Raw genomic sequence first — 24,853 nt, 5'->3', positions numbered from 1 at the left:
TCAAGCTGGTGACGGAGCTTCTAGGGAGTCTGGGTGTGGTGTGTGACTTTTCTGGGTCTGTCTGTCTGGTGGATGGTTGTTGGTTGTAGCTCTTGAGTTATCTATAAAGATCACTGTCTTCTTCTTAGAGTGGAAGAACAGGACCACAGGGTTGCTGCTGTGTATTCTGTCACATCTCTAATTGCATGAAAGTTTGGCTGATTGTAAGGCTTTTGTGCTCTTATTTTTGGTATTTGTGTCTTTAATGGCGTATATAACACTTGAATCAAGTTTCATTTACTCATTGACTCCTGGCTTGTCTTGTCATGTTTTCTGACATTTGACATTTGTTTTTACAAAATTTCTGCAACGTATAAGTTTGCAGAAAATTAAGTTTTAAAAAGTGAACATCTAAAAGACTAAATAAATAAATAAATATAGACTTCTATAATAGACATTTAGGTGTGTCAAATGCAACAAAACACTTATAATAAAATATATTATTTTATGTTTATTTTATTAGATTGTAGATATTTTACAATTACAGATAAAATATCAATAAGTGACAACTGAACAGTGTTGTTACATTTTTTTTATTTATTAATTTCTTGGTGGAAAACTTGCAAGTGATGTTAGTTGTACCACTTTAATGCTCTACACCTACAATTAAAGGGGAACCAATTTTACACATGTAGTTTGTTCCAACTGTGAAAACAGCTTTGTAATGTATTTTGTGGCTCTGAAGAGAGTTTTCCAAAGTGAATGGAATAACCCTGATGATGTCGTACTGATGTCATCAGTGTTATATCGACTTTAAAAAAATGATTAATGTTTAGGGTTACAAACTGGAGGTGGGGGTTTGACAATGGTGGGCATTTAGGAGGCAGGGGGTGGGGGTTAATAAAAGACACTATTGAGTTGCATTTTGGGAAATGTAGAATTTTTGGAGCTTGATTCATAACTTGAGACTAGGGCTGCACGATATCAGGAAAATATCTAATTGCGATTATTTTTGACTGATATTGCGATTGCGATGTGATGCACGATATTGGAGGGAATTATCATTTTGGTGATTTTTGCGAGGATCTGTACCAAAAGAAGATTTTTTCTTTAGTCTGTAGGATAGGATTTGTAGGCCGGGATGTCTCTGCAGCATCACAATACTTCATTCAGAATGGTTTGACACATATTTTGCCTTTAACAAATATTGCGTCCCCGTACGATTTGGATATTGCACTAGTCCATATTGCGATTTCGATGAAATTGCAATTAGTTGTGCAGCCCTACTTGGTACTAAAAGTCAACATACTGTATCCCCGCTTCTCCTGCTTTGGTTGTGACCATTTCTTTAGTCGTGAATCCACCATCTTTATGGAATTACAATACCACATCACTGGGGTCATAAATCTTGGCATGGGTTTTTATGATGCTGGATTACCAACCAGGCAAAGTGGGAAACTACCTGGGACCCCAGATCTCCAGCTGCACTCTCTGTGTGGCAATTGGTTTGTGTTTTTTTCATTGATTGATTGCAGTTTTGCTCGGGAGTATGTACCACTGAAGCACAATATCAACTGACGTGATCTGAGCCTTAAAGTGGGTCTTGAGGCCCCATCTTTAACAGGTTCCCTCTACATCAGTATCAGGTGATACTGATACTATGCTTACATTGTGCAAATTCCTAAATTCATGTGTTGGTTCTACTGTACACGTTGCACAGAGAGTTGGAGGAGCGAGGCCCTCTGCAAATTATTTTTACCCGAGGGCCCCCAGGCTGATCTGGCCGCAGGTCTTTCCATTTCACTGTTCCCTATCTTCTCTCCCATCTTTTTTACTTCTTCTTTCGGACATGCTTTTCTTGACACTTTTGGTACAAATTGATCTCAATGTGGGCGAGCACATGTTTGTATTCATACTGGCAAGGGCAGAAAATAAAGCTCTGAGTGTAAACCAGCTGATCTCCGCCAGGCTGAAACAAGCAGCTCTTGATAACATCAGATATCAAACAGAGCCAGGGGCTCCGTTAATAAATCATCACTCTCTCGTCATGGCACATATCGTAAAAAGAGAATTCCTCTTCTCTTTTGAAAGAGCCCGTCTGTGAATTCACCCAGCGAAGGAGATCACTGAATATAATTACCCATGTGCTTTAGAACTGTAGCTAGGCTACATCAAAGGCTTTTTAAGCCTGCAAGCAGATGTGAAGCAATGAGGTTGACCACTTCGTGGTTTTTGACAGACCCTATGCCTCTTGAGATACAAGACATCAAATGCAATCACCACACACACTCATATACACGTTCACGCTGACATGCACACAAGTACACAATATCCCATCCTTGTTGTGGCCAGCAGTTGCGATTTATACAATTGTGATTTGTTTCTTTTTACACAAACTCTTACAGTGCACAAGCTCGAACTATTCCTGCACTGGCGTAAAAGTGCCTACCACATCATCAGTGTTGTTGTTTTTCTGTGTGGAAAATGAGATCCAAGAGGATTTAGGGGTTGGTGAAGTCGGGTTGAGGAGTGTGTTAGGGCTAGCCACTCACAGTGGTGGTTGTGCGAAGAGTTGGTTTTGTTAGTGTTTGTCCCTCTAACTACATTCAGCTGTCCTCCCTCTAGAGCAGTGATTTCCAACCAGGGGTACTCATGCTCCATGGGGTACTTCTGCAGTTGCCAGGGAATGGAGTAGCTTAACTTAGCTTGGGGGGGGGGGATGAGAAGCAGGGTACACAAATCAATCGCAGGGCTGACACAGAGACGGGCAACCACTCACGTTCACATCAGCACCTAAGGGCAATTTAAAAAACCAGACGCATGGAGAAAGCAAACACATGTAATCAGTAGTGTTGAATAACATCCAGTTTAAAATCAATTCAAATGAACACATTTGGAATATGGTGGGTTGTGTCGATGAAGGGGTACTGGAGTTCATCAGACGGGGCAGTTGGGTTGGGAACCAGTGCTCTAAAGGGAGAGGAGACTAGGTAGGGGGTGCAGGGATTCCCTCTGATCCTGTCCTTCCCCCACCATCATCCCATCCCCAACCCGCCCCCATACCCCCAGAGTGTTTGGCCTTCACCCAGTCTCTAATGGGATTAGTAGGGGACTAATGGAGGCAGGGAGACAGCTTCACTGGGGAACAGGCAGCCTGGCATGGGAGCAAGGTGTTGCTGGGCTCCGAGGCATAGGCTCCTGTCTAGGGGGTAATGCAGCAGGGTTGGAACTCTCATGAAGTACACACACACACACACACACACACACACACACACACACACACACACAATGTATAAGATGCAAGAACCACAATGAGTGTTGGCAGCCCAACATGGGCAGCTGGAGGGCCTAGATTGGATGGGGTGGGTGTCAAGACTGGCACAGCAAAGAGGAGAACAGGCTTCTAATACAAATCAAGGAGATTTAGTAATGGATATAGGTCTGATAGAGAGGGCTTTGTGTTTGGTCGTAGGGTAGATATGAAGCTCCAAAGCATATTAACAGAAAAGCGTCAACTTAGACATACAGTGTGAACGTACAGATTAGTTCTGTCATAGAAACAAAATGTGTCAGATAAAAACGGCTTTGCCGTCTGGATGCCAAATTGCATCAACGCCAGCGAATCACACCCTCAAAACAGCACACAGGCATGCAAGCATTAAGACCGGCTAATTTAAGACAGTGCTCAATGATCTCTTTGTGCTTTTTGTATTTGCGAGCTCTTTGGATCTGATTTCAAAATACAGCGCTTGCATCTATTGAATTTGTGCACGTTCAGGTGTGTGCAGTGTCTGCCTGTGTACAAGTCTGAATGGTGTTGACTTGTTATGTAGTCTGTGAGTGTGCACATATGAATTGTGTGTGTGTGTATGTAAATCTCCTCCATAAAGCTGTTTAGATTTATTGGAGTGATCATAAAACATTATGAGCAATGCCCATAATAGCTATTAACTTGAAATCAGCTTTTCTTGGAAAAGCAACATTCCTTTCATGTACGACATTTAAAAACCAGATTTATACTTTACTGTTTCCAGTTGTGATGTGATTTTGTTGGTATCATTCATCAGTCACTCAACACATCTCTCCCATCTGTAAGAATGTGTAGGAATTCAATGGCTAATGTCTTCGTCTTGCTCTCTGCATCTTCCTCTACTTGTGTTCCTCTAATAGAAATGTATCTGTTGGCAGGGAGTCCCCGTGCTTCAGCCTCGGCCTTGCACTTCCCGTCTCCCTCCATCATTCAGCAGTCTAGCCCATACTTCACCCACCCAACCATCCGCTACCACCACCACCCTGGACAAGACCCCCTGAAGGAATTTGTGCAGTTTGTCTGTGCTGATGGCTCGGGGCAGGCCGGCGGACAGGTAAGGCATGCTGCCAGAGAAGAGGAACACTATTACTTTAAAAATGTGCCATTTATACAGAAACTGCGGGTGTGCCGCACCTTGCACCTAGCTTGCTTTAGTATTGCAGACCACTGAAAGTACAAAAATGAGTGTAAAATAAGTAAATTAGTGGAAATAATTTGTGTATGGAAGCAAAAAAGCTCACAATAATAATTATAATTTCCATAAGAAACTGTTTACCTGATTGTGAAATTTTACTAGGTGTCGACATTTAAATACCACTAAATTGATAGTATTGAAATAGTTTACTTTGAAAACCATCTGTCTGACTTAATGTGGTTTGATTTTCCCTCTTTAAAACTTTCAGTAGGTCGCATTTCAAATACTTTTTTTCTGGTTTACAAATTTAGAGAATTCCGGCTCATCTGAAGTTTTTTTTCTTGAATCATGTGACTGATCTGAGTGGACGTAACCTGATAGGACAGCTAGGTCTGATTGATTCTTTCAAGCTGGATTGATGGAATTTTGGTGCGTGAATGTAACAAATCTCATATAAAGCAACCTGCTTTTTTGACATTGCTTGAATTTTTAGATCCAAATTTGACTGAACTGAATTTAAGCGACCTCAATAGTTTTTTTTAAAAATATTGGATGCTTACATTTTCTGAATTTGAAACCCTAAGCAAAAACTTGAAATCAGATTTTGAAATTGTACAACTTGAATGTACCGTCCGGAAATTTCATAGAGGGGAATTTAAACCACAAACTGTCAGACAGATGGATTGCAAAGTAAAATATTATTATTACAATGCTATATATACTTAAATTTCAAAATTAGGTATTCAGTTGCTTATAAAATTGAAATTATTATAGCCTGTTTTTGCTTCCGTATGTGTGCCTATTTTAGAAAAGTCAGCAGCAACGTGTTTGCATTGTTTTACAATGCAATATTACTATAATTACATGATTGTCATTACTTAAAGTGCTCACAGTGCATGCCAAAGGCTTATTACATGGTGTCATGTATACATACAATATAGAGAAATGCACAGAAATACACCCCACAAGTGCACACATTTGTTTATTTAATTGGTCTACAAATTTTTGTATTGTCTTGTCGTTGTCATTTTGCCGTTTGCTGTTTCAGACCCCAACGTTTCCCCTCCTTTTTTTTTTTTTTTTTTTTTGATTAACTTTTTTGCTCCACCCAACCCCTTAGAAGTTACAACCATCAGCACGAGAGTGAATCAGTCACGGCACACTTCAGTCAAACATACCTGTCCTGTGTTGTGTCATTGTGTTTCTGTTTTCATCTCTAGCCTTTTAAGATTTTAGTTGGAGTTTGGTTGTTTGGTGCTGGTATCGTTGGTGGTGTTGTGCTTGTCTAGACGAGTATTCTCCCATGGTTTTGATTTCTTGCCATCTTCTGGACAAACCCAGTCAATAATGTGCTCACTTCCCTCCTCCACCCACCGAGGACCACCTCTGTGGAACCTCTCACCTCAAGCTCCAGCTCCCACTCCTATCAAACCCAGTGGTGTTATTATTTTTCACACCTCCATAAAAGATGCCGTCCACATACATCATTCCTTTGGTTGTTGTTTTCCACCACATCCTCTTCCCTCCTTCCACCATCGCCTTCCCCCCCTCCGTCATGGATATTTTTTCAGACCTGGCCTCCCGAGCTGCGTCCTTTTTTCATTCCGTGTCTGCGGATTGTCGCATGTCGCCCTCTTGACCCTATTTGTGTTGTCTGCAGCCAAACGGGAGCGGCCAGAGCAAAATGCCAGGCTCCTTCTTGCTGCCTCCACCTCCCCCAGTGGCCCGCCCAGTGCCCCTCCCTATGCCCGACTCTAAACCCAACAGCACGCCCCCTGACGGCGGACTCTCCTCGTCCGCATCTCCGTGTAAGTGACCCCGCAGAGACCGCTCTCAAAACCAAACCAACAACAACAAAAATCTGAAAATCCCAACCCTCTCCAGTGAAAAGACCCCTGCCATTGTTCTTCCTCCAACTTCGTGCCATCATTGTTCCTGTGTATACAACATCTCACCTCCCTTAACCCTTGGAAGACTGTGGAAACCAGCACAGGAGCTCTGTGGAGCTCAGAGTAGATCAAGGCCACCAGAGGTCTGGTTAGACATACATTTCATAATGGACTCCCTTGGTAATCATCAGGGTTCTGTATTAGGCCCCATCAGTTTGAGCGCCTTTTCATGTTGAGCCCATTCGGCATTGTCTGGTGTGGAAGTTGCATCACCAACCCAGTTCTTCTACTTCTAAATCCTCCTTTCTTCCCTTGATGGACTCATTAGCAAACCTTGTATTAAAAAAAAAAAAAAAAAAAAACTTGAAAAGATTTTGATTATTAATTTATTCTTACTCATACTTATGAAGAGCACAAATTTAGGGCAGTGAATGTATATGGACTCCAAAACATTCCAGTAGAAATTGGGACATTGGTGGTTCAAAAAAGTAGTCCTACTTGTTTTTGGTTGAGCTGATTTTAGCTTCTAGCTTTTTTTGGGGTGATTGTTAAGCCGTGTGTTTTTAAGGTGAAGGTGTGTCAGTCCAACCGAGGGGATTTCTCTTCCTCACATGTGATAGGAGGGGCACTGGATGGAGCACTTTTTTTTTGTTTTTAGCTTTCCTTCAAATTTAGTGTTTGCGTTTTTTCCCCCCCAGTCAGCGTCTCTAAGTCTTTTGTCTTATGTATGTTATTCCAATTCTTAGAAACACATGGCTGTATACTGTATATGTCCAAGCACATATATCTCCAAGTTATCTTTCTCTCTGTCTTTTTCCTTCTTGTCTTTCCTCCGTTTCCTCCACACAAACACAAGTCTGCACACTGCATCCTGAATCCCTTAGTAAGATTCAAATGCTGGAGTCCGTAGGGTACCTCAAACTGCCCTAAATTTGTCAGAGGCTTTGATGCCAGTGGGTTTTAAATGTCCCTGACTGATCCTCAATGTCAGAATTCTGGTGTGCTCATTCACTTCCAACGAGTTTATCAACAGGATTTAATCCCTCAGGGAGATCTAAGTTTGCAGACTAGGTTTTGGCAGACTTCTCTGTGGAGTTTTGATGACCTCAAAGAAATATAGCACTACTTTCTGTGGTACTAAATTGATTTATCTGATTTTTGTTATTTAACTGAAGTGATCAAGTAGGTTTACTCTATGCTATCACATGTCTGACATTTTTCTTCAAGAGTTATCTCTCTCGTAACTATGATAAATATGAAGCTACAGCCAGCAGTGGCTTAGCTTAGCAGGTGGAAACAGCTAGCCTGGCTCTGTTCAAGGTAACAAAATCCCCCTCCCAGCACCTCAGAAGCTTACTAATTAACGCATTATATGTTGTTTGTTTAATTCGTACAAAAATCTAAATGTGTGAAAATGACACATTGTGGTTTAATGGGGTTTATGCATTACTCACTTCCTTGAGTCTTGTCTTGTTTTCAGACTTTTTGTACAGATTAAACAAACGTGATATAAGGTATTAATTAGTGAGCTTTAGAGGTGCTGGGATGCAGATTTAGTTAACCGCTGACTAGGGATGTCAATAATTAATCGATTATCGGTAATTAATTTAACCAATAAAAAAATATACTGACCGATGCAGAAGACAAGGGACGTGTGGCGAACCGTCGTGTAATGTTGTGTAGATTTGCTGTAGTTGCCACTAGGTGGAGCCTCTTTCTTTATGAGATTGAGTTACAGGTTGTTTGGTGACTGACCGACAAGGACGCACAAACTGTAAAACAAACGCACCTCCCTGCCCTCCGAGGAAGCCAAAAGTCGCCGCGTACCTCACGCTGCTCACCAAGACAGTCCTGTTAAGGAACTCGAAAATCCCACGGAGTTGTTGTTTCGTGGCTTTGCGGTTTAGCTGTCTGAGGCTAATGCTAACGCTAAACTAGCATCTTGAACCGAAGCAGCTGCTCGGTTAATGCAGGCTGAGAATTACACATGCTTCCAACTAAATAAACACAAACGTGTTTAACTGTATTAGCAGCACTCACCTGCTCTTTATATACATTTAAGCGGGGGCAGTAAATGAACAGATAGAGTCGGAGCGACAGTATTGTTTGTCCTCGGGACATCCGTCCAGCTAAGCTGCTGTTTTCCGTAGCTTGGCTAACGTTAGCTACAGTCAACGACACATCACTCCATCGTGTAGATCAGGTCTGCAGATCATTTAAAATAAAACCAGTCAGACTGAAGTCCGCTGTGGGGAGATCTGTTTTTACGTTAATTCGATAACGTTACAGGTTATATACTGTTGAAGGTTTTAGGCTTCAACTGTAAATGACCTGTAACTTTTCTTAAAAATGAACCGGTTAGTTACCAGTTGATGGTTGTCGGGCTACCGAAAGCAAAATTAACCGAAACTGACATCCCTACTTCTGACAGAGCCAGGCTCCTGTTTCCCCTCTGTTTTGGTCTATGTGCTAAGCTAACAGGCTGCTACATACAGACATCAATCTTCACATTTACCTTTAGGTACGAAAGTGAATACGCCTATTTACCAGAATGTAATTGATTGCTTTAAGCTGCCAGCTGTCTTTGTGTATGCACTGATGTGTTGGTTTGTTTCTATTCTGTTTCTCTAGCATACTCCACGCCAGGCGCCACAGCTTCCAACAGGTTTGTCGGCATCGGATCACGGGACAACAACTTTCTGAACATCCCGCAGCAGACACAGGTAGGCAGTTTTTGTCTCCATGTGTAGAAATGAGGAGGTAACTCGTCTGTTTTGACTGTGATTACTGGTCTAACTCAGGAAACGTATTAACTCTGTGGATGTTCGCCAGAATACTTCTTATTCCCTCCCTCCCTGAAACCTGCTGCTGGGTTTCCTCCACCTCTCCTCTCACACTATCTATCCCACAGCGCACCATCAATGTGTGCATTTGTACATCTGTATTTTACTGTACGTGTGTGGTTTACCATATGTGCTCAACTGTTTATTTGGCACATATGGAGCCTACCCTTCAGGCAAGCAGGCCTTCTCCCTCGCTGCCTTTTTCAGTCCCTCTCCTTGCTACCTCTCCTTTCCCTCTTCTTGTCTTCTCTACTTCTCTTTCTCTTTTCAGCTGTGTCCTATTCTGCTCTCCTCCCTCCCTCTCTCCCTCTTATTCATTTTTTCTCTCTGCCTTCTACCTTCATTTTTCCTTCCCTTTCGCCGCTCTGCGCCTCGCTCATATGTCTCGCTCATATGTCTCGCTCATATGCCTCCTCCATTACCAACCAGTACTTTTCTCATTAGTGTCCAACCACACCCACCTGGAGCCAGCTCCGCTCTGAACACATGGAAACCATCTGAAACTCTTGTTTCTCTGCCCTCCGTTCTCTTACTTTTCCTCCCTTTCCATTTCCCCCAGTCCTGATCCGTTCTGCCCCTCCACCCGTTATTCCCCTTCCTCTTTTTCTCACTCCGATCTTTATCTTCTTCTGCTCTACCACTTTTCACTGTCAGTTTTTCTCCCCATTCTTCATCGCGCTGCCTTCTTTTAGTCACGTGCCTCCAGTCCGGAATGGACTTAACAACTTAGATGTAGATGTAGTAGATGGACACCCGACATCTCGTTCCACATTCATGGGCATGGCCGTGGGCAACATGCTGCCATGCTCCACTCTTCTGCTTTCAGGCTTTCGAACAGAATTCTGAACCTGGCTGCAGGGATTTGCTCCCATTTAGCCACAAGAGCACTATAGTGCACTGATTTTAGATAATAAGGCCGACTTGCTGTCGACTTCCACGGCGGCATTGTCATGGTAAAACAGGACATGGTCTTCCCCAAACTGTTGCCACAAAGTTTGAAGCACACTATTGTCTAAAACAGTGGTTCCCAAAGTGGAGTCCTTGAGGGAGTTCCAGGGGGTCCCCAGGAAATAGGGGAATCATTATTTTAACTATAAGTCCATAACTCAATGACAGAATGTATGACTATTTTGGTCATCGGTTTCATGCACTTCCTGTAATAAAACATCTAAATGCAAAAACCCCATCGAATGGGGGCCCCTGGGACAAAATCTTGTCAAATGTGGGTCCGTGGTGTAATTTGTGTCAGTTTAGGGGTCCTTGACATGAAGAAGTTTGGAAACCACTGGTCTAAAATATCATTGAATGCGGCAGCATTAGGTATTGGAGCTAAGAGGCCGAGACCAAACAATGAAAAATTGCCCTAGACCAAACGTCATAATAAGTATCTACATACTTCTTGGCCACGTAGTCTGTCTTCATATGCTCATTGTTCAGTTCGGAGTGTCTGAAGTATGGTTTTACTTTTCAAGGCCGAACCAAAACACACAGCATTAATAGTTTGCATGTGGCCTCTCAGAAAATGACACAACAAGATTGATGATCCACTAAAAGAAGAAAAAGAATGATAGATCACGAGACAAAGAGCATGTCAGAAGTGTGTATGTAGTGACTACAGGACAGGCTGGAGAAGCTCTCACACTGACTACAGTGGGCTCCGTGTGCCCTCTGGTGGCCAATGTGAAACACTGCGAACAGGAGGAGAAGGGGAAACAAGATACCTATGGGGAAGGACAAGAGGGGAGACGCAGGGAACGGAGGGACCGAGTTTCGGCCCTTACAGGAGTCACGTCTTGGCCGTCTCGTTACCCCCGGCAACCAGACATGATGTCATAGCCAGTGATCTTGAATTTGAGAAGGGGTTGCTTGAGAGGGGGCGAGGGGAGCAGGAAAGAAAAGAGGGTGGTCACTGTCTGCTGCCAAGGATTTAGTAGGAGTGTTCACGGGAGATAGATGGATTGTGAGTGTGAGAGAGAGAGAGAGAGAGAGAGAGAGAGAGCACACAGAAGGAGAGAGAGGGAAAGTAACTGAGAAGTTACAATGCCCAAGGCCTGCTGGGACAGTGCCCAGGGGAGTAGGGTAGCTGAGAAGGGCAGGAGGCAGAAGGGGGGCATTCATGCAACCTGTTTGAGTCAAACGAAACAAAAGGCTGCTTCCCTGGAGCCTCAGAGTAGTTTCCAAGGCTTGACTTCTAGAATGTTGGCGCCACTAGCACCCAGTGCCAGATCCTGCAGGCCAAGCGGGGCAGCCAACAGCAGCGACGGTGACCCATTTCTGCTCCCTGCTTCCCACTAAGTGGGATAAACCCAACGTGAAGATGGTGCAAGTAACAGAGAGCGCCAGACTGCTGTCCCCCTGCTGCTGCATGGCCATTAGTAGCCATTCACTGCCTGGCCAATTTGGAGACACACCGTACTTCAGTCCAAAAATGGACAGAATTGATGGTAGTAGCTGGGCTGGTGGCCCAGATGACTGTTCTGTCACTGTAGGAACCTCTAGTGGAGTCATTTTCAGGGACAAAATAACAAAAACACCTTACAGTACAACACTTTCCGTAGGTTGCATCTGTCATAGTGGTTTCTGATATATTTCCTTGTCCTGTGTTCCCCAGAGGATGAATCCTGCTCACGTTTGTCAAGTTATTTCTTTTAGCAAAGTGCCAGACACAGTCATTTGCCACTTTCAATTAGGTACACCCACAAAAATATCCCTACTTCTTCTTTTTCTTCATATTGAAGAAGTCTCTCGGATGAGACACGGAATGTCTTCAAGCACCTTTAACCAAGTCCAGATGCCCTTGATCTTAACCTCCCTAGGATAACAGTGATAACTTGAATGACTGAGAACTTTTACAGACATCTTGCTAAACATTTTGGTACTGTATGAACACCCTCAGAAAGGTATGGGAGTATGAAAGGATAGCTAGGAAAATTGCAGAAGAATTCTCTCGGATGTGAGACAAAACGTCCCATTTAACCAAGTCCAGTTGCCCTTGATTTTAAACTTCCTTGAAAAACGATGACCTGGACGACTTGAGAACCTCCACAGACATATTCCTACCCCGTCATGTATATAAATAGGGTGGACAAAATATTAGAAACACCTTTAAAGGTAAAACAAGTCTAGTATAACACCGCCACGCACTACAACAATAATTATAAAAGTAGAAAAGTGTCAACATAAACTGGAAAATGTCTAAATTTGGTGAAAGTAGAATTCATGGCAGGGCTGTCGTATTGGATCGCATTAGATTGTGCAGATGTACCTAAAAAAGTGCGGTGTTGTAATGTACTTAAGTAGAATTTTCACGTATCTGTACTTTGTTATTTATATTTTCTGGAAACTTTAACTTTTAGTCCACTACTTTTCCCCTGAGCGTCTTCGTTACTGAAAGATTCTGTGAGTCTGTTGATGTCAGACTTTGAATTTGATGTTTAAGGACGGAGTGGAAACCCTGACTATTACGCTTTACTATAAGGAAGCCACAATAAAGTTCATAATCAAGGTTTTTCTTTACTTTTCAAAATAAAGTACTTTTAATATCCGAAAATTACTTTTGATACTTAAGTACAGTAAATAGCAGATACTTTAAGACCTATTCTAAAAGGTGACTTTAACTTCTACCAAAGTCATTTTCTGGTAAAATACTTTTAAACTACTTTATACAAGACTGATTAAAGTGATGTCATCATTTGTAGAGTTCCATGTCCATCCGAGCCACGGGAGTGCTGAAACTCAGTCGAAAGCACCAAATTGCAGCCAGTTCAAAATGTATTCTAAGGTGTTTGTTATTCCTTCTTGTGTATGCTTGTTGACACACATTTTACTGGTTTTGATACTAATGTGATCTCATTCTCTCCCCCCCCCCTCCCCCCTTCCCTCCTCGTCCCCTTCTTTTCTTTTCCAGTCTTGGTTCCTCTGACAAGATCTGTGTACAAACCAGCAACTAGAATTCTTTCTTTACAATCGGAAATAGAAAAACAGAGAAACAACCCGCAGGATGATAATCGTCCTCCAACCAACCGACCGACCCGCCGACCGGCCCTGACAGTACGTCTCAACCTGATAAAATATAACCGAGCAACGCAGGAAATTCCAGCAGCATGACGCTTTTTAGAGGAACTCTGGACTCATTTATCCAGTCAGAGGGAGGACCCATCTCGAGCAACAAGATGGATCGATGGAAAGATGAATGGATGGACAAGAGGATGCCCAGGATAAAGAAGGGGTAAGGGGACAAACAGCAGCAAGCAGGTCTCTCCTAAAAAAAAAACAAAAAAAAAAACAACCACCACCGAACCAGCAGCAACGCAGGAGGAACCTGAGGAAGGGGGGAAAAGCGGTCAACTGTCTCCTACTTTCGTGAGGACGCATTGTGTAAGGAATGGCTAAGAAACTCAACTGTCCAACAAAAACAAAATCAGGTTCCCACGACACAGGTGTTACATTTAAGCTACACAAATCCATTTGGTTTCCAATGAAAGCTGCAGTCCATGCTCCTGTGATGTCTGTCATCACCCGAAACAAAACAAAAATCCAATCGACCAATGTTTCTCTCCCTCCGAGTGACCATTGACTCTACAAAGTCCCCTTTTTATTTACCCTGCTACTAACTAGAGTGAGATCATGCCAAAACATATCTTGATTAAGGGTTGCACTAGAAGCTGAATCAATTAACACTAATCGTAACGATGTGCACTATTTACCTACAAGGCATGGGAGGTAAACCAGACTTGCCTATTGAGAGTTTTAAAGAGAGAAACCCCCCCCCCAGGTACAAGAAGCCTTTCATGTGTCCTCGACCCATTGACAAATCATTGGCCTCCGCTCATTTTGACATTTCCCCGCACAACGCACACTCACACAATCTGTGCCATGACCACAGCATGTGTGTGTACGATCGAAAACACACACAGTTGCCCAGTCAGACCTTTTAGATTGTAGTCTCCCCACAGGTGGCGGTGTTGTAATCATATTTTCCAGTTTATCTGCACACACTAAGCCCAGTCAACTCTTTCTACCTATTTGATTAGAAATCCAAACGTCACACATGCTGAAAATCCCAGTGTGTGTGTGTGCGCATCATTACTGGCAGGTTTCACGACTACAGACAGCAGTTATTGGTTCCCCCCCTTTGCCCTCTTTGTAATGTAGATGAATGATTTTGTTATCGCTTGTGTGTTCTCTTATTTGAATTTATTCCTTTTGGATTTGTACTATTTTATAATTGTTTTGTATTTGAATTACAGCACCTTATAGAGAAACACAGTAAGAAGTGGGATGTTGAAGCGGTGTAGACAGGGTGGTTCGCTGACCTGGATCAAATAGTACATGCAAAAAAAGCGTTGACGTTTTCGGGAAATACACTTGTTCGTTGTTTTTTTCCCCGAGAGGTAGGCGAGAAGATCGATACCACTCAAGTGTGTACATGAAATGTGAAGCTACCACGGGCAGCTGGTTAGCTTAGCTTAGCATAAAGGCTGGCAACAGCTAGCAGGCCTCTGCTGGAGCCCTTTGCGTCCGAACGCAGCTCGTAGGCAGATTTTGTTACCTTTGGACAGAGCCAGGCTAGCTGGTTCCCCTTATTTCCAGTCTTTATGCTAAGCTAAGCTAAGCTAACCAGCTGCTAGCGATAGCTTCATCTTTAACGGACAGACATGAGAGTGGTATCGATCTTCTTGTCTAACTCTTGGCAAAAAAAAAGCAAATACAGGTCTTTTCCACACTGTCAAAATGTTTTTTTTTCTCCATGCCAGATAAACCTATTTGCCACGTACAGTACTGCAAGACCACACAATGCAGGATTTTGACAATCACAGGAAGCTTATTTTCTGGGGAACTTACCTGCTGAACCATACAGGTCGACAACAACAACAACAACAACAACAACAACAAAAAACCCAGCCCCATCTACTATTTGACCCAGGAACTAAGGAGGAAAAAAAAAGAAGGTTGCTGAAGATGGGACCCAGAGTAAAAGAGAGAGTAGCTCTTCTTTTCTGTCTCCCTAAAGTTTACCCTGTTGTTTACACTCCCAGACGGGCCGCTGCTCCAAGAGCAGAGGGAGCCACACTGTGGAGCAAAATGAATATGTGACATATCTGGCTGTTTGCGGAGAGGGAACGAGGGCCTCTAAGGCTAGCAGTAGGACGATCACCCATGTGCCCATTTTTGTTTTTGGTGTACAGGATCAGGTAAAGGATATCGGTTGCTATGGAAACCCCCCCCCCCAACACACACACATACACCAGCACTCCCCACCTAACTATTGTGAATCGATGAGCCCTTAATGATCAAAACTGCACTAAAACAATCATACCAGCCAACCTTGTGAGTTTTAAAAAAATGTATTCCAGTAGATTGACCATTGCAGTGGATGTATCGCTGGGATGGAAACACACTTGTAGAGCACAGATGGCCACTTCTTAAACACAGACTTATAAAGACCACTTACTATAAATGCAAACACCCCCTCCCTCCTCCATGCTCGACTATTTCAATTCAAAGGGAAGTCTTAAAAATAGACAATCTGAGGAGGCCTTTATGCTTTCAATCGTTTTATATCCTTAGCCCATACATATATTCTGACTGATTCAGTTATCTCCTGTTAAAAAAAAAAAAAAGTTCTAATGACCCATCCAACCTCACAAAATAACTGGACTGCCTGGCCATGTTCTTCACTGCAGGGAAACACAACATAGTCGGCCAAAAGCGAACGGCGCCCCATCTCATACCGCTTCGTAGAGAGAACCAGCTCCGCTGAGAACAACGTTAACGACGGCTAAACGTGATTTCTTTTCTAATCTATGGAAGTGCCTCTGTATTCCCATTATGCAATTTGTCAAACATGAATTCAGGTTCTTTTTTCTCACATATAAGCTATAGTGAATGGTGGAAAATTTTATGTCAGGAGAAAAGGGGGGGGGGGGGCGGGGGGAGGAAACAAAACGGTGACAGCTCACTAGATAATCGCAAGCATCTTTATATATAATACACATATATATTTATAGATATATACATTTTTTTTTATTATTTGCAAGATAAGCTCTGTGGCAGTCTAGTTATTTTTTGAAGCATGGCGTACATCGCACAGTCATAGGATGCATCTGAAAAAGCGCTGATTAGAGCTAAAAGTACCAGTCTAAACCCACACTAAATGACGATAAAGTAAAAAAAAATCTGTGGCAAACACAACAATAGACACATAGACAGTGATGGTGATGTAGTTGAGGATTTAAAAAAAAAAAAGAAAAAAAAAAGATTTGGTTTTGTTGTTTTCTTTCTTGTTTTGATGGGAAGTATTGTTCTTGAAACTAAATGATGTATGTCGATTGAGCCATGTGCAATGCCTTGGTAGAGGAATTGTGTTTGTGTATTAGCGATTGTTTGAGGGTGTCCTGAGAAAAGAGGGGGAAAAAACGTTTCTTTTTTTTTTTTTCTTTTTTTTTTTCCAAGTCCACATGCTCCGGGACTCTAAATACGAGGGCAGCGAGAGAAATATCCCAGTCTTTGTAAGTAAGTTTGGGGAAATAGTTTTGAATTTCCTTTTTGTTGTTGTTTAGTTTTTTTTCTCCTTTTATCGCTTTTTTTTTTTTTTAAGAAAAGAGAAAAAAAAAAACTTCATTTCTAATGATTTGTTTTTAAAATGTGGGAGGGCTGAAGGAACGATTTTTCAACTCATAAAATATATATCACTATGAAACCTGGTGCTTTCGTAAAGAATCAAAGTACATTCAATCTCTATTATACATAAATAATAATAAACGAAATTAAGTGTTATGATAAAAAAAAAGGGAAATTTTTAGGAAAACGTGCATTATTCTATTTCTCTTGTATTTACCGAGGGGGAGGGGTTCATTGTATGAAAAGGTTGTTGTGACAAAAGGCATTCTTCTTTCCCACCCCCACCCCCCACCCTCCAATATCACATAGCAGAGGAACAGTCAGAGGGAAATTAACCTGGATCTTGTATCCAACACAATCAATCCTAGTGTGGGACAAAGACAAGATCTTCCCCGAGTTGGGAGATGCACAATTATGGATTCAAAGAAAGAGGGGGAAAAATAAAGAGTGATATCTGGTTTGATTTAGGTGATCTAGTTGGTTCAGGGAGAGAGGGAATCAGCGGACTCTGTCTGGCCAGAGGGGTGCTGCTGTCATCAATTCAAGTGAACCCCCCCCACCCCCTTCCCCTCTTCCCCATCTCCCACTGTAAATGATTATAAATATTTGTTTGGTGATGTAGTGTTATAGACTCAGAGCATCTTAAAGGTTGTCCCTAAAAAGTGCCTTTTGTTCACAGATTCCATCTTGTAATCCTGAGTGCCCATCTCGAATGAAAAAAAATATATAACAAAAAAAAAAACACGTCCCCCTCCTTCATACTTCTATATATTTCTCTTCCTCTTCTTGGAGCTTTTTAAAAGCAGTATACATAGTACTAAAGGAAAAAAAAAATTGGTGTGATTTTAGTTCCTCTTTTTATTGTTGAATAATTAAGAAAAGCAAGACAGGACAAAAAGAACTTCTGTCTTGCTTCTCTTCCTCTGTATCTTGTCTTCTGTCTATCTTGGACACTGGAGTAGTCTATAGCCGCATAACCCTCTCTTCCCCTCCTCCCCCCACCCTTTCCTCTTCTCCCTTTCTCTGAACGGCGGGGTTTTAAAAAAAAAAAAAGGAAAAAAAAATGCGAAAAGTTTTTTTTTTTTTTTTTTTTTTTTCCCGTCTGAGCAGAATGCAGTTAGCTCACATGTTATTCTTGTCTGTACGCTTCACATTGTATTACCATACCCATCTTCTTCAGCTTCTCCATTCAACAGCTAATGTAAGTGAACAAGTTATACCAGGGGGCTCTGGGCTGTGCTGAGGCTGGGGCCGGGTCAGGGCAAAGAAATAGTTTCCCCCCCCCCAGGGAGCAGTGGTTGACACATCAGCCCGCGGCGGAGGGAGAAAAGCACTCGCGGGAACTTCTGGTTTGGGGGCGTAAGCGAGGGAGATGACCAGTAGGATTGCTAGTATAGGCAGGTTTGTTTGTAATCCTTATTTCTATCTATCTTTATTATTGAATTTGGATTTGCTTTTTGATTATTTTCTTCTTTTTTTTGTCGTCGTTTCTGCGTATCTTAGTCAGCAGGAAGACGCTGCGTCGAGACCTTCAGTTATGCACCTTTCTAGTGGTTGAATGAGACCAGCTGTTTTTATTTTTTAAAAGGAAAAGAATGACTTGAAGCACCTTATAAGCGGACTGGTTCCACAGCATGGAGACTGAACGGCTCACATTTAGCACAATCATAAAGAGATGTTACACATTGATTCACAGCCATTCTAAAAAAATCGCAGTGTTTGATCAACGCATTGACCAAAGTGATAATGGTTCCAAAAGCTGTACGAAACTAGTTGGTGACTTCTAGAGAAAAAAAAAAAAAGCACCGTGAAATTCCACCAGCAAAATCGAGTGATTACAAATTTTTTGTCCTGCAAAAAAACAAAAAAAACAAAAAAAAAACGATATATGCAACTTTTTAAAGTGTTTTCTTCCATCAAGCAAATGAAGCCAGCAGCAGTATTATCAATCAAACCTTTGACAAGTGAAAGCGCCACAGTTGAGAAGCCATATCGGAGACAAACAGGTTGCACGGGGCTGTGTGTGTGTGTGTGTGTGTGTGTGTGTGTGTGGGTGGGTGGGTGAGAGAGAGAGAGAGAGTGAGAGTGAGTGTGTGTGTGTGCACCGTTCAAAGAGCCCAGTCGGACCCTGTGGCCGGACCGTCCGCCGTTTTTTTGTTTTTCTCCTTTCTTTGTTTTGAAGACGTTTCGTAGGACGCTGGGCCGCGTTTAGTGTACACCGAGCCTCCTGCCTCGGCCCCTGTAACCCCTCCCGCCGAGAGTGCTCCTCCCCCTCCTCCCTCAGACCAGCGTCCCATCCTCAGACACGCACCCCCAGAGCCCATGGTAAATGCATGTGTTAATTACAGTTTCTTTTCCATAATAATAATTAAAAAAAAAAAAACAGTTTGAAAGGAGCAACACCTTTACTTGATTGAATAAAAGGATGTTCTTGACTGTATCCTGCCTATCTCGGCTGTGATTATTACTGTGTCATTTCACTGGTGGCCGATCCTTTACTTAGGTGCAATGTAAAAATACCCAATACTCTGTTTTCCTTCCTATTAATAGCAGGCCCAATGGAATCTGCAGATTTTTTTTTTATTTTTTTTTATTTTACAGTTTTCAGCAGTGATCCAAAATAAAAATCTGCAGTATTTAGCGGACTGTTTTCTGCTTACAGTGGAGATGTGTTAACATTCTGAGTTTAAACAATCTAAATTCTGTGTTCGCAGATTCCCTCTGGCCCTGTTATATGACTCAGTCCCTCCAGAAAAATGTGATTATGCGATTGCATAATTCAATGCATAATCAGCCAAAGTCCGCATATTTATGCGGGGGGGGCGCATTTTTTCAAATACGCTGCACTTTCGCCGCATAAATTCCACGCAAAATATGCGGGGCTTGCATGATTTCATAATCCCCGCATTTTCGTTGCAAAAAAGTCCCATATATCTTAGCAGAAAGTTGAAAAATGTTGCGTTTACTTCACACAAGAGCAGCCATTTTCCCCTGTTGCCATGGGAACATTATGAAGTGACGTAATTACGCGACGTGAACATCATCGAAAAGCTGCAAACCCCGCGATGAAGCCACGATGAAACCGCAGTTCATCGCATAAAATTGCATAAATATCCCGCATATTCCATCGCATTTTCGCAAGAAAACGCGCCGCATAATCAAGGATTTTTGCCCGCAACAATCACAAAAAGACTCCGCATTTTTCTGGAAGGACGGATGACTTTTTTTTTTTTTATTCACTTTAAATTAGATGGCTGACAATCCCCAGCAGATTGTCACTATTTCTAGAACTGGTGTTTATTTACAACAGTAACATCCAAGTAGTCTCGCATTACCAGACCCTCCTCTACAGCTCTGCGGAGGAGGGTCTGGCTAGTCCACACAGCATTCCGGGATGGGAGAAAAACCTGCTCTGGTTTATTGGCATTTCTTTAAACCAATCACAATCGTCTTGGGCGGCGCTAAGCGCCGGACGAAACAACAGTGCCTCTGCAAAATAGCCTCTGGAAGGAACTTGTTTTGGTGGAACGGTGCATGTCGGATTTACAACGCGTAGGAATTAAAATGGCTGTCGATGATGAGAATTTTACTCCAAAAAAAAAGATAAATAGATAAATATAATTTGATTGTCTGTTCTGTTCTAAACGTTGTCGATAACCTCAAACTACAAATACCTGATTTATTGTAATAACGTCATGATGATGTCACAGTTCAGATATTATTTTAGGCCCCTCCCCCACACCTAAGGCTAAACCGGAGACATTTGAAAACACTTCTGACCCGTTTTGGTTTGGAATCTGCAAGGTTGTGTCACAGTCTCAACAGCCGCAAACGGAGACCTTTGGCAACACCGACGCCAATGTTTTGCCGCCTGATTGGGTCATGACGCCTCGTTCTCTGAGAATAAGCTACTAACTTTACCATGGCGACTACCAGCAGCTGGCAAAGTATACATGCTGCCTCCTGTTTGTGCCCAGTATATGAGAATGTTGATGTTAGTTTAAACAGAGGTTAGTTCTTCTACAGGAGCTAAAAACACGTGTGCACGGAGATCGCTTTTGGCTCAAAAAGTAGCAATGTAAATGTAGCCTAAGGTAGACGATGTCATCAGCTCTGATACGGAAGGAGGGAAAAACATCAAATTGAATGAGCTGTGTTGACCCGGCTCCTTTAGATGGAATGGCGCAGAACTTCCCCACAGCTTCAGAGGTGAACAACTTGAGTCGCCAGCGGTCCCCGGAGTTTCCCTCTCTTGGGACAGCGGTTGGCGTGCAATTACGGGCGCTGTGCTTTACTCGTTTTGAGCTGCATTCCATCTTCATAGCTGGTCCCACCACATTTTAACATTTATTTTTTAAAGGAAATGTCCTACTTCATCGGAAAATTAATTTTATAGGAATTTCCAAACTCAAAAATACCTCTTTTATGTTTATACAATTTGAGAGCGGGCTGAATTGTGATCTTCTCTGAACCCCTGACAATAATCACTCAGTTGAGTTTACAGTTCTCAGATCCTCTGAGCGTTTTAGCGTCTTTTAGCTCATTGTTTCGGTTCAGTCTCCCAGCTCTCATCAGTGTTGTTGCAAGCTGCAGCAGGCAGCTGTATTCAGTGAAAGAGCAGCAGACAGACAGACAGACAGACAACTGGGGAACATAGTGGAGCATTCAGCAGCTAAAGAGACCGAAATGTCCATTAGGAGCTGATGAACATAAAGCAGAGCTAAAAGGAGCCAGAATTTTGGACTATATTCGTCGGGTGGACAGAAACACGACTCCAAATAAATGCTAATCTTGCTGCATGTGTAAATAAGCTATAGAGCTTAAACGGTCTTACTATGGGGAAGAAGTAGTATGCTGAGGAGAGATAAGTATAGCTTCATAACTGAAAATAAAAACCAATATCCTATTGTTCAGTTATTCAATTTGCATATTGCTTTAGTTCTTGATAATCAATTTACGAATATAGCTGCCAACTTTTTTTTCATTAATGTGGCACAATTAATTTCTGACAACTTTAAAGGGGACATATGAAAAACTCATGCACATACATTTAGTTATCTGGAGTGTCTACCAACCACTCAAACTATGAAATTGGACAACCCGGTCAGTTTTTTGTGGAAAACGTGGGATTCAACCAGCCACTCAGATTTGGCTCCCCTCACTATGTCACATGCAGGCTCATTAGAATATACCGCCACCACAGTGTTTCTCCAATGGGGGTACACATACCCTTAGGGGTACTTTGGAGTACTGCAGGGGGTACGTGAGATTTTTGCAAAATGTTAGTTTAAAAATATGTCATGCATAATTCTTCAAATAATTATACTATAATAATAATAAATGGATGTATTGATGGATTCTAAACATTTGAAATATAGCATTTAACCCTCCTGTTGTCTTTTAAAAAGTTTCTATATCAGAGAAACTTTTTAAGTTTCTTTCAACCAAATTGTCAAATAAAATAACATGGATGTTCCATCCATCATCCAGCATTTGAAGAAAAAAAAATGGATGAAAGAATGTTGAAAAAAGGTGACCAGTAATGTTGGAAAAAGCTTCAAAAACGTCAAAAAAAATAGCGCAGAGAAAATTGACAAACATCGTAACAAGTGACAAAAGACAAAAAAAAAGCGAAAAAGGTGTCGGAAAAAAAAGTTTTCATTTGAAATGTTGACCCAGAGAAACTAAAGGTTGCATGGTCGACAGTAAGATGGTGTTTCTCAACTACAAGGTTGTTATTTAGTAAATCTATAACTGCCAGCGCTGTATTGTTCCTCTTTATATAGACTTTTGTTTTCTACCCAAAATGTTTTGTGGCGGTAAGGGGGAACTTGGCTTTTTTTTTTTATTCAAAAGGGGTACAGTATTACATTATTGAAAAAAAAGTTTGAGAACCACTGGTCTACAGTATGATCTCCACCCATGCATTAAGAACGACTTTTGCAAAGGTGCGCCATATTTTTCTCCCTGGCCAGTTTCAGACAGAGGGTTAATACACTTATATTCAGACAGAAAGTATGAGAAAAATGAGTTTTTTTTTGTTGTTTTTTTACATTAAAGCATGTAAACATGTTCTAGTAGAAACCCAAAATACAAGTATCAACCTAAAAAATGAGCATAATGTCTCCTTAACCCTTGTGGTGTCTTCCTGTTGACTATGGGTCCCGGGTCAAACATGAACCCTTTTTTTGTCGCCTTTTTTTTCAACATTTTTGTCACTCTTTTTCTGTGCTTTTTTTGTCACCACTAACACCAACTTATTACCACTAGTTTTACACTCTTTTGTTAACTAATGGTCAATAAACTTCATTTATATAACAATGATATCTAACTTTTGACTGATAGAGGAATGTATGTTGAAGTTTAGTCAGAACTGTTTTAAAACCATTTCAATTGTTTTTTTTTTCAAAAATTTAATAAAACACCCCAAATTCAATAAAACTAGTGAACTGCTCCTTCATTTGCACTTGTGAAGTGCGTCATGTGGAAGTAGCCGTGTTATTTTTGGGAAATTAGGTTGAAAGAAACCCACATTTCTAATACAGAAACTTTGGAAAAAAACGGTTTAAATATGACCCGAGGACAACAGGAGGGTTTAAAAGCCACACAAGTGATTTCAGTTATTGTGGCTGGTTAGACTCTGCTCAGGTTGAAGGTGGGTCGGAGCTTAGAGGGGAGTTTATAGGTCACAAATCTTCATCTACCAATAAGAATGATGAAGGTGTCATTTGTCCTGCCCTAACAGGGGCAACAAAGCTAACGAGAGGTTTAGGAAGATGTCAGTCAACCAGTCTATACACATACGCACACAGTCCTGGGAAGAGGTCCTATCAGCTAGGTTAAATGAAAACACCTGTGTGGCTGTTCAGGGCCTGTATGTTTCAAAGGTGAGTACAGTAGGTATACACTGGCTGCATTTGATAGCCAATATGAACCACCAGTAAGCCTACATGGTGGATTTTAAGTTTTGTCTCAACTTCTCAGTTAACAAATTGTTCTATTACCACTAGGGCTGGGCAATTTATCAATATATATCGCTATCGTGATGTGAGACTAGTTATCGTCTTCAATTTGGGATGTCAGAATATGGTAAGTGTTGTCTTTTCCTGGTTTTAAAGGCTGCGTTACAGTAAAGTGATGAACTGTTCTAGCCGTTCTACGATTTGCCTTTACCCACTTAGTCACTATGTCCTCATTACTGATGATTATTCATCAAAAATGTCATTGTAAAGATATTTTGTGAAAGCACTAATAGTCAACCATACAAAATCGCTTCAATATCCACATCGAGGTATTTGGTCAAGAATATCGTATTTGATTTTTCTCCATATCGCCCAGCCCTAATTACTAGTAAGTATGTTTACTTTAATATTTTCTTCTGATTTAATTGTATAAATTAATTCTATTTTATTGATAGATGTTGGCCTTTTATGTGTGCGGGGTAAGTGGAGTTTTCATGTTCTCAACGGCTGGTAGTTTGGGTTTCCCTCCAGCAGTCGAGACGTGAAGATGAGGTAACTGGACCTTTTTCACAGCAGACATTTTGACTTGTCATAGTAGGAAAAGCACAGCTGAAATTGATAACCTAAACAATGGCTCAATTCCATCAAGTGTCCCAGTAAGCTAGTTCAGTGAGTCAGCATGCACAATACCAGGGCCTCTCCTAAGTGGAATGCAGCCATCATTAATGGTTTTGAATACACCTGTGCTTTTCCTGCTATGACACGTCAACATGTCTGCTGTGAAAAAGGTCTATTGGAAACTCAGGCAGGTGTTAATGTGTAGCAGCTGTGATGGCCGTAGGTGTTCCCTGCATCTTATGCAGTGCTGGATCAAACCACTAGAGGGCCTCCATTGACACAGAGTTTCATTATCATTAGAATCATGCATCCTACTTAAGTCTGAATGTACAACACAAGGAGTCAAAGGCCTGAAAGACTGCTGATATTTAATGTAGCGCAGCATACTCTACGATCATGTTGATGCTGTAGGACAGTAAAACTGCCTGCACACATACAGAATGAGACTGGAGATTTATTTATTTTTTCCTTCTACAATTTTTGTCTGTTCATGG

The 24,853-nt window shown here is 41.7% G+C and overlaps 1 protein-coding gene across 24 annotated transcripts in view; it reads left to right on the top strand.

Annotated features, from left to right (window-relative positions):
* The window catches only part of nfixb (nuclear factor I/Xb), a 172,246-nt gene extending 151,397 nt beyond the window's left edge, over positions 1 to 20,849 (top strand). For 8 of the 24 annotated variants that reach the window (XM_078270373.1, XM_078270370.1, XM_078270368.1 and 5 more), the window contains 4 exons: positions 4,150 to 4,343; positions 6,085 to 6,232; positions 8,945 to 9,036; positions 13,064 to 20,849. In XM_078270373.1, coding sequence (XP_078126499.1) covers positions 4,150 to 4,343; positions 6,085 to 6,232; positions 8,945 to 9,036; positions 13,064 to 13,078 — 449 coding nt within the window. In that variant the 3' untranslated portion in view covers positions 13,079 to 20,849. The remainder of the gene's footprint in view (positions 1 to 4,149; positions 4,344 to 6,084; positions 6,233 to 8,944; positions 9,037 to 13,063) is intronic. The other 16 variants (XM_078270383.1, XM_078270372.1, XM_078270379.1 and 13 more) reach the window with 3 other exon arrangements.
* Positions 20,850 to 24,853: the final 4,004 nt, after the last annotated feature.

The sequence above is a fragment of the Sander vitreus genome, chromosome 15 (genome assembly GCF_031162955.1).
Source record: "Sander vitreus isolate 19-12246 chromosome 15, sanVit1, whole genome shotgun sequence".
Lineage (NCBI taxonomy): Eukaryota > Metazoa > Chordata > Actinopteri > Perciformes > Percidae > Sander > Sander vitreus.
This window is presented reverse-complemented; position numbering and strand designations above follow the sequence as displayed.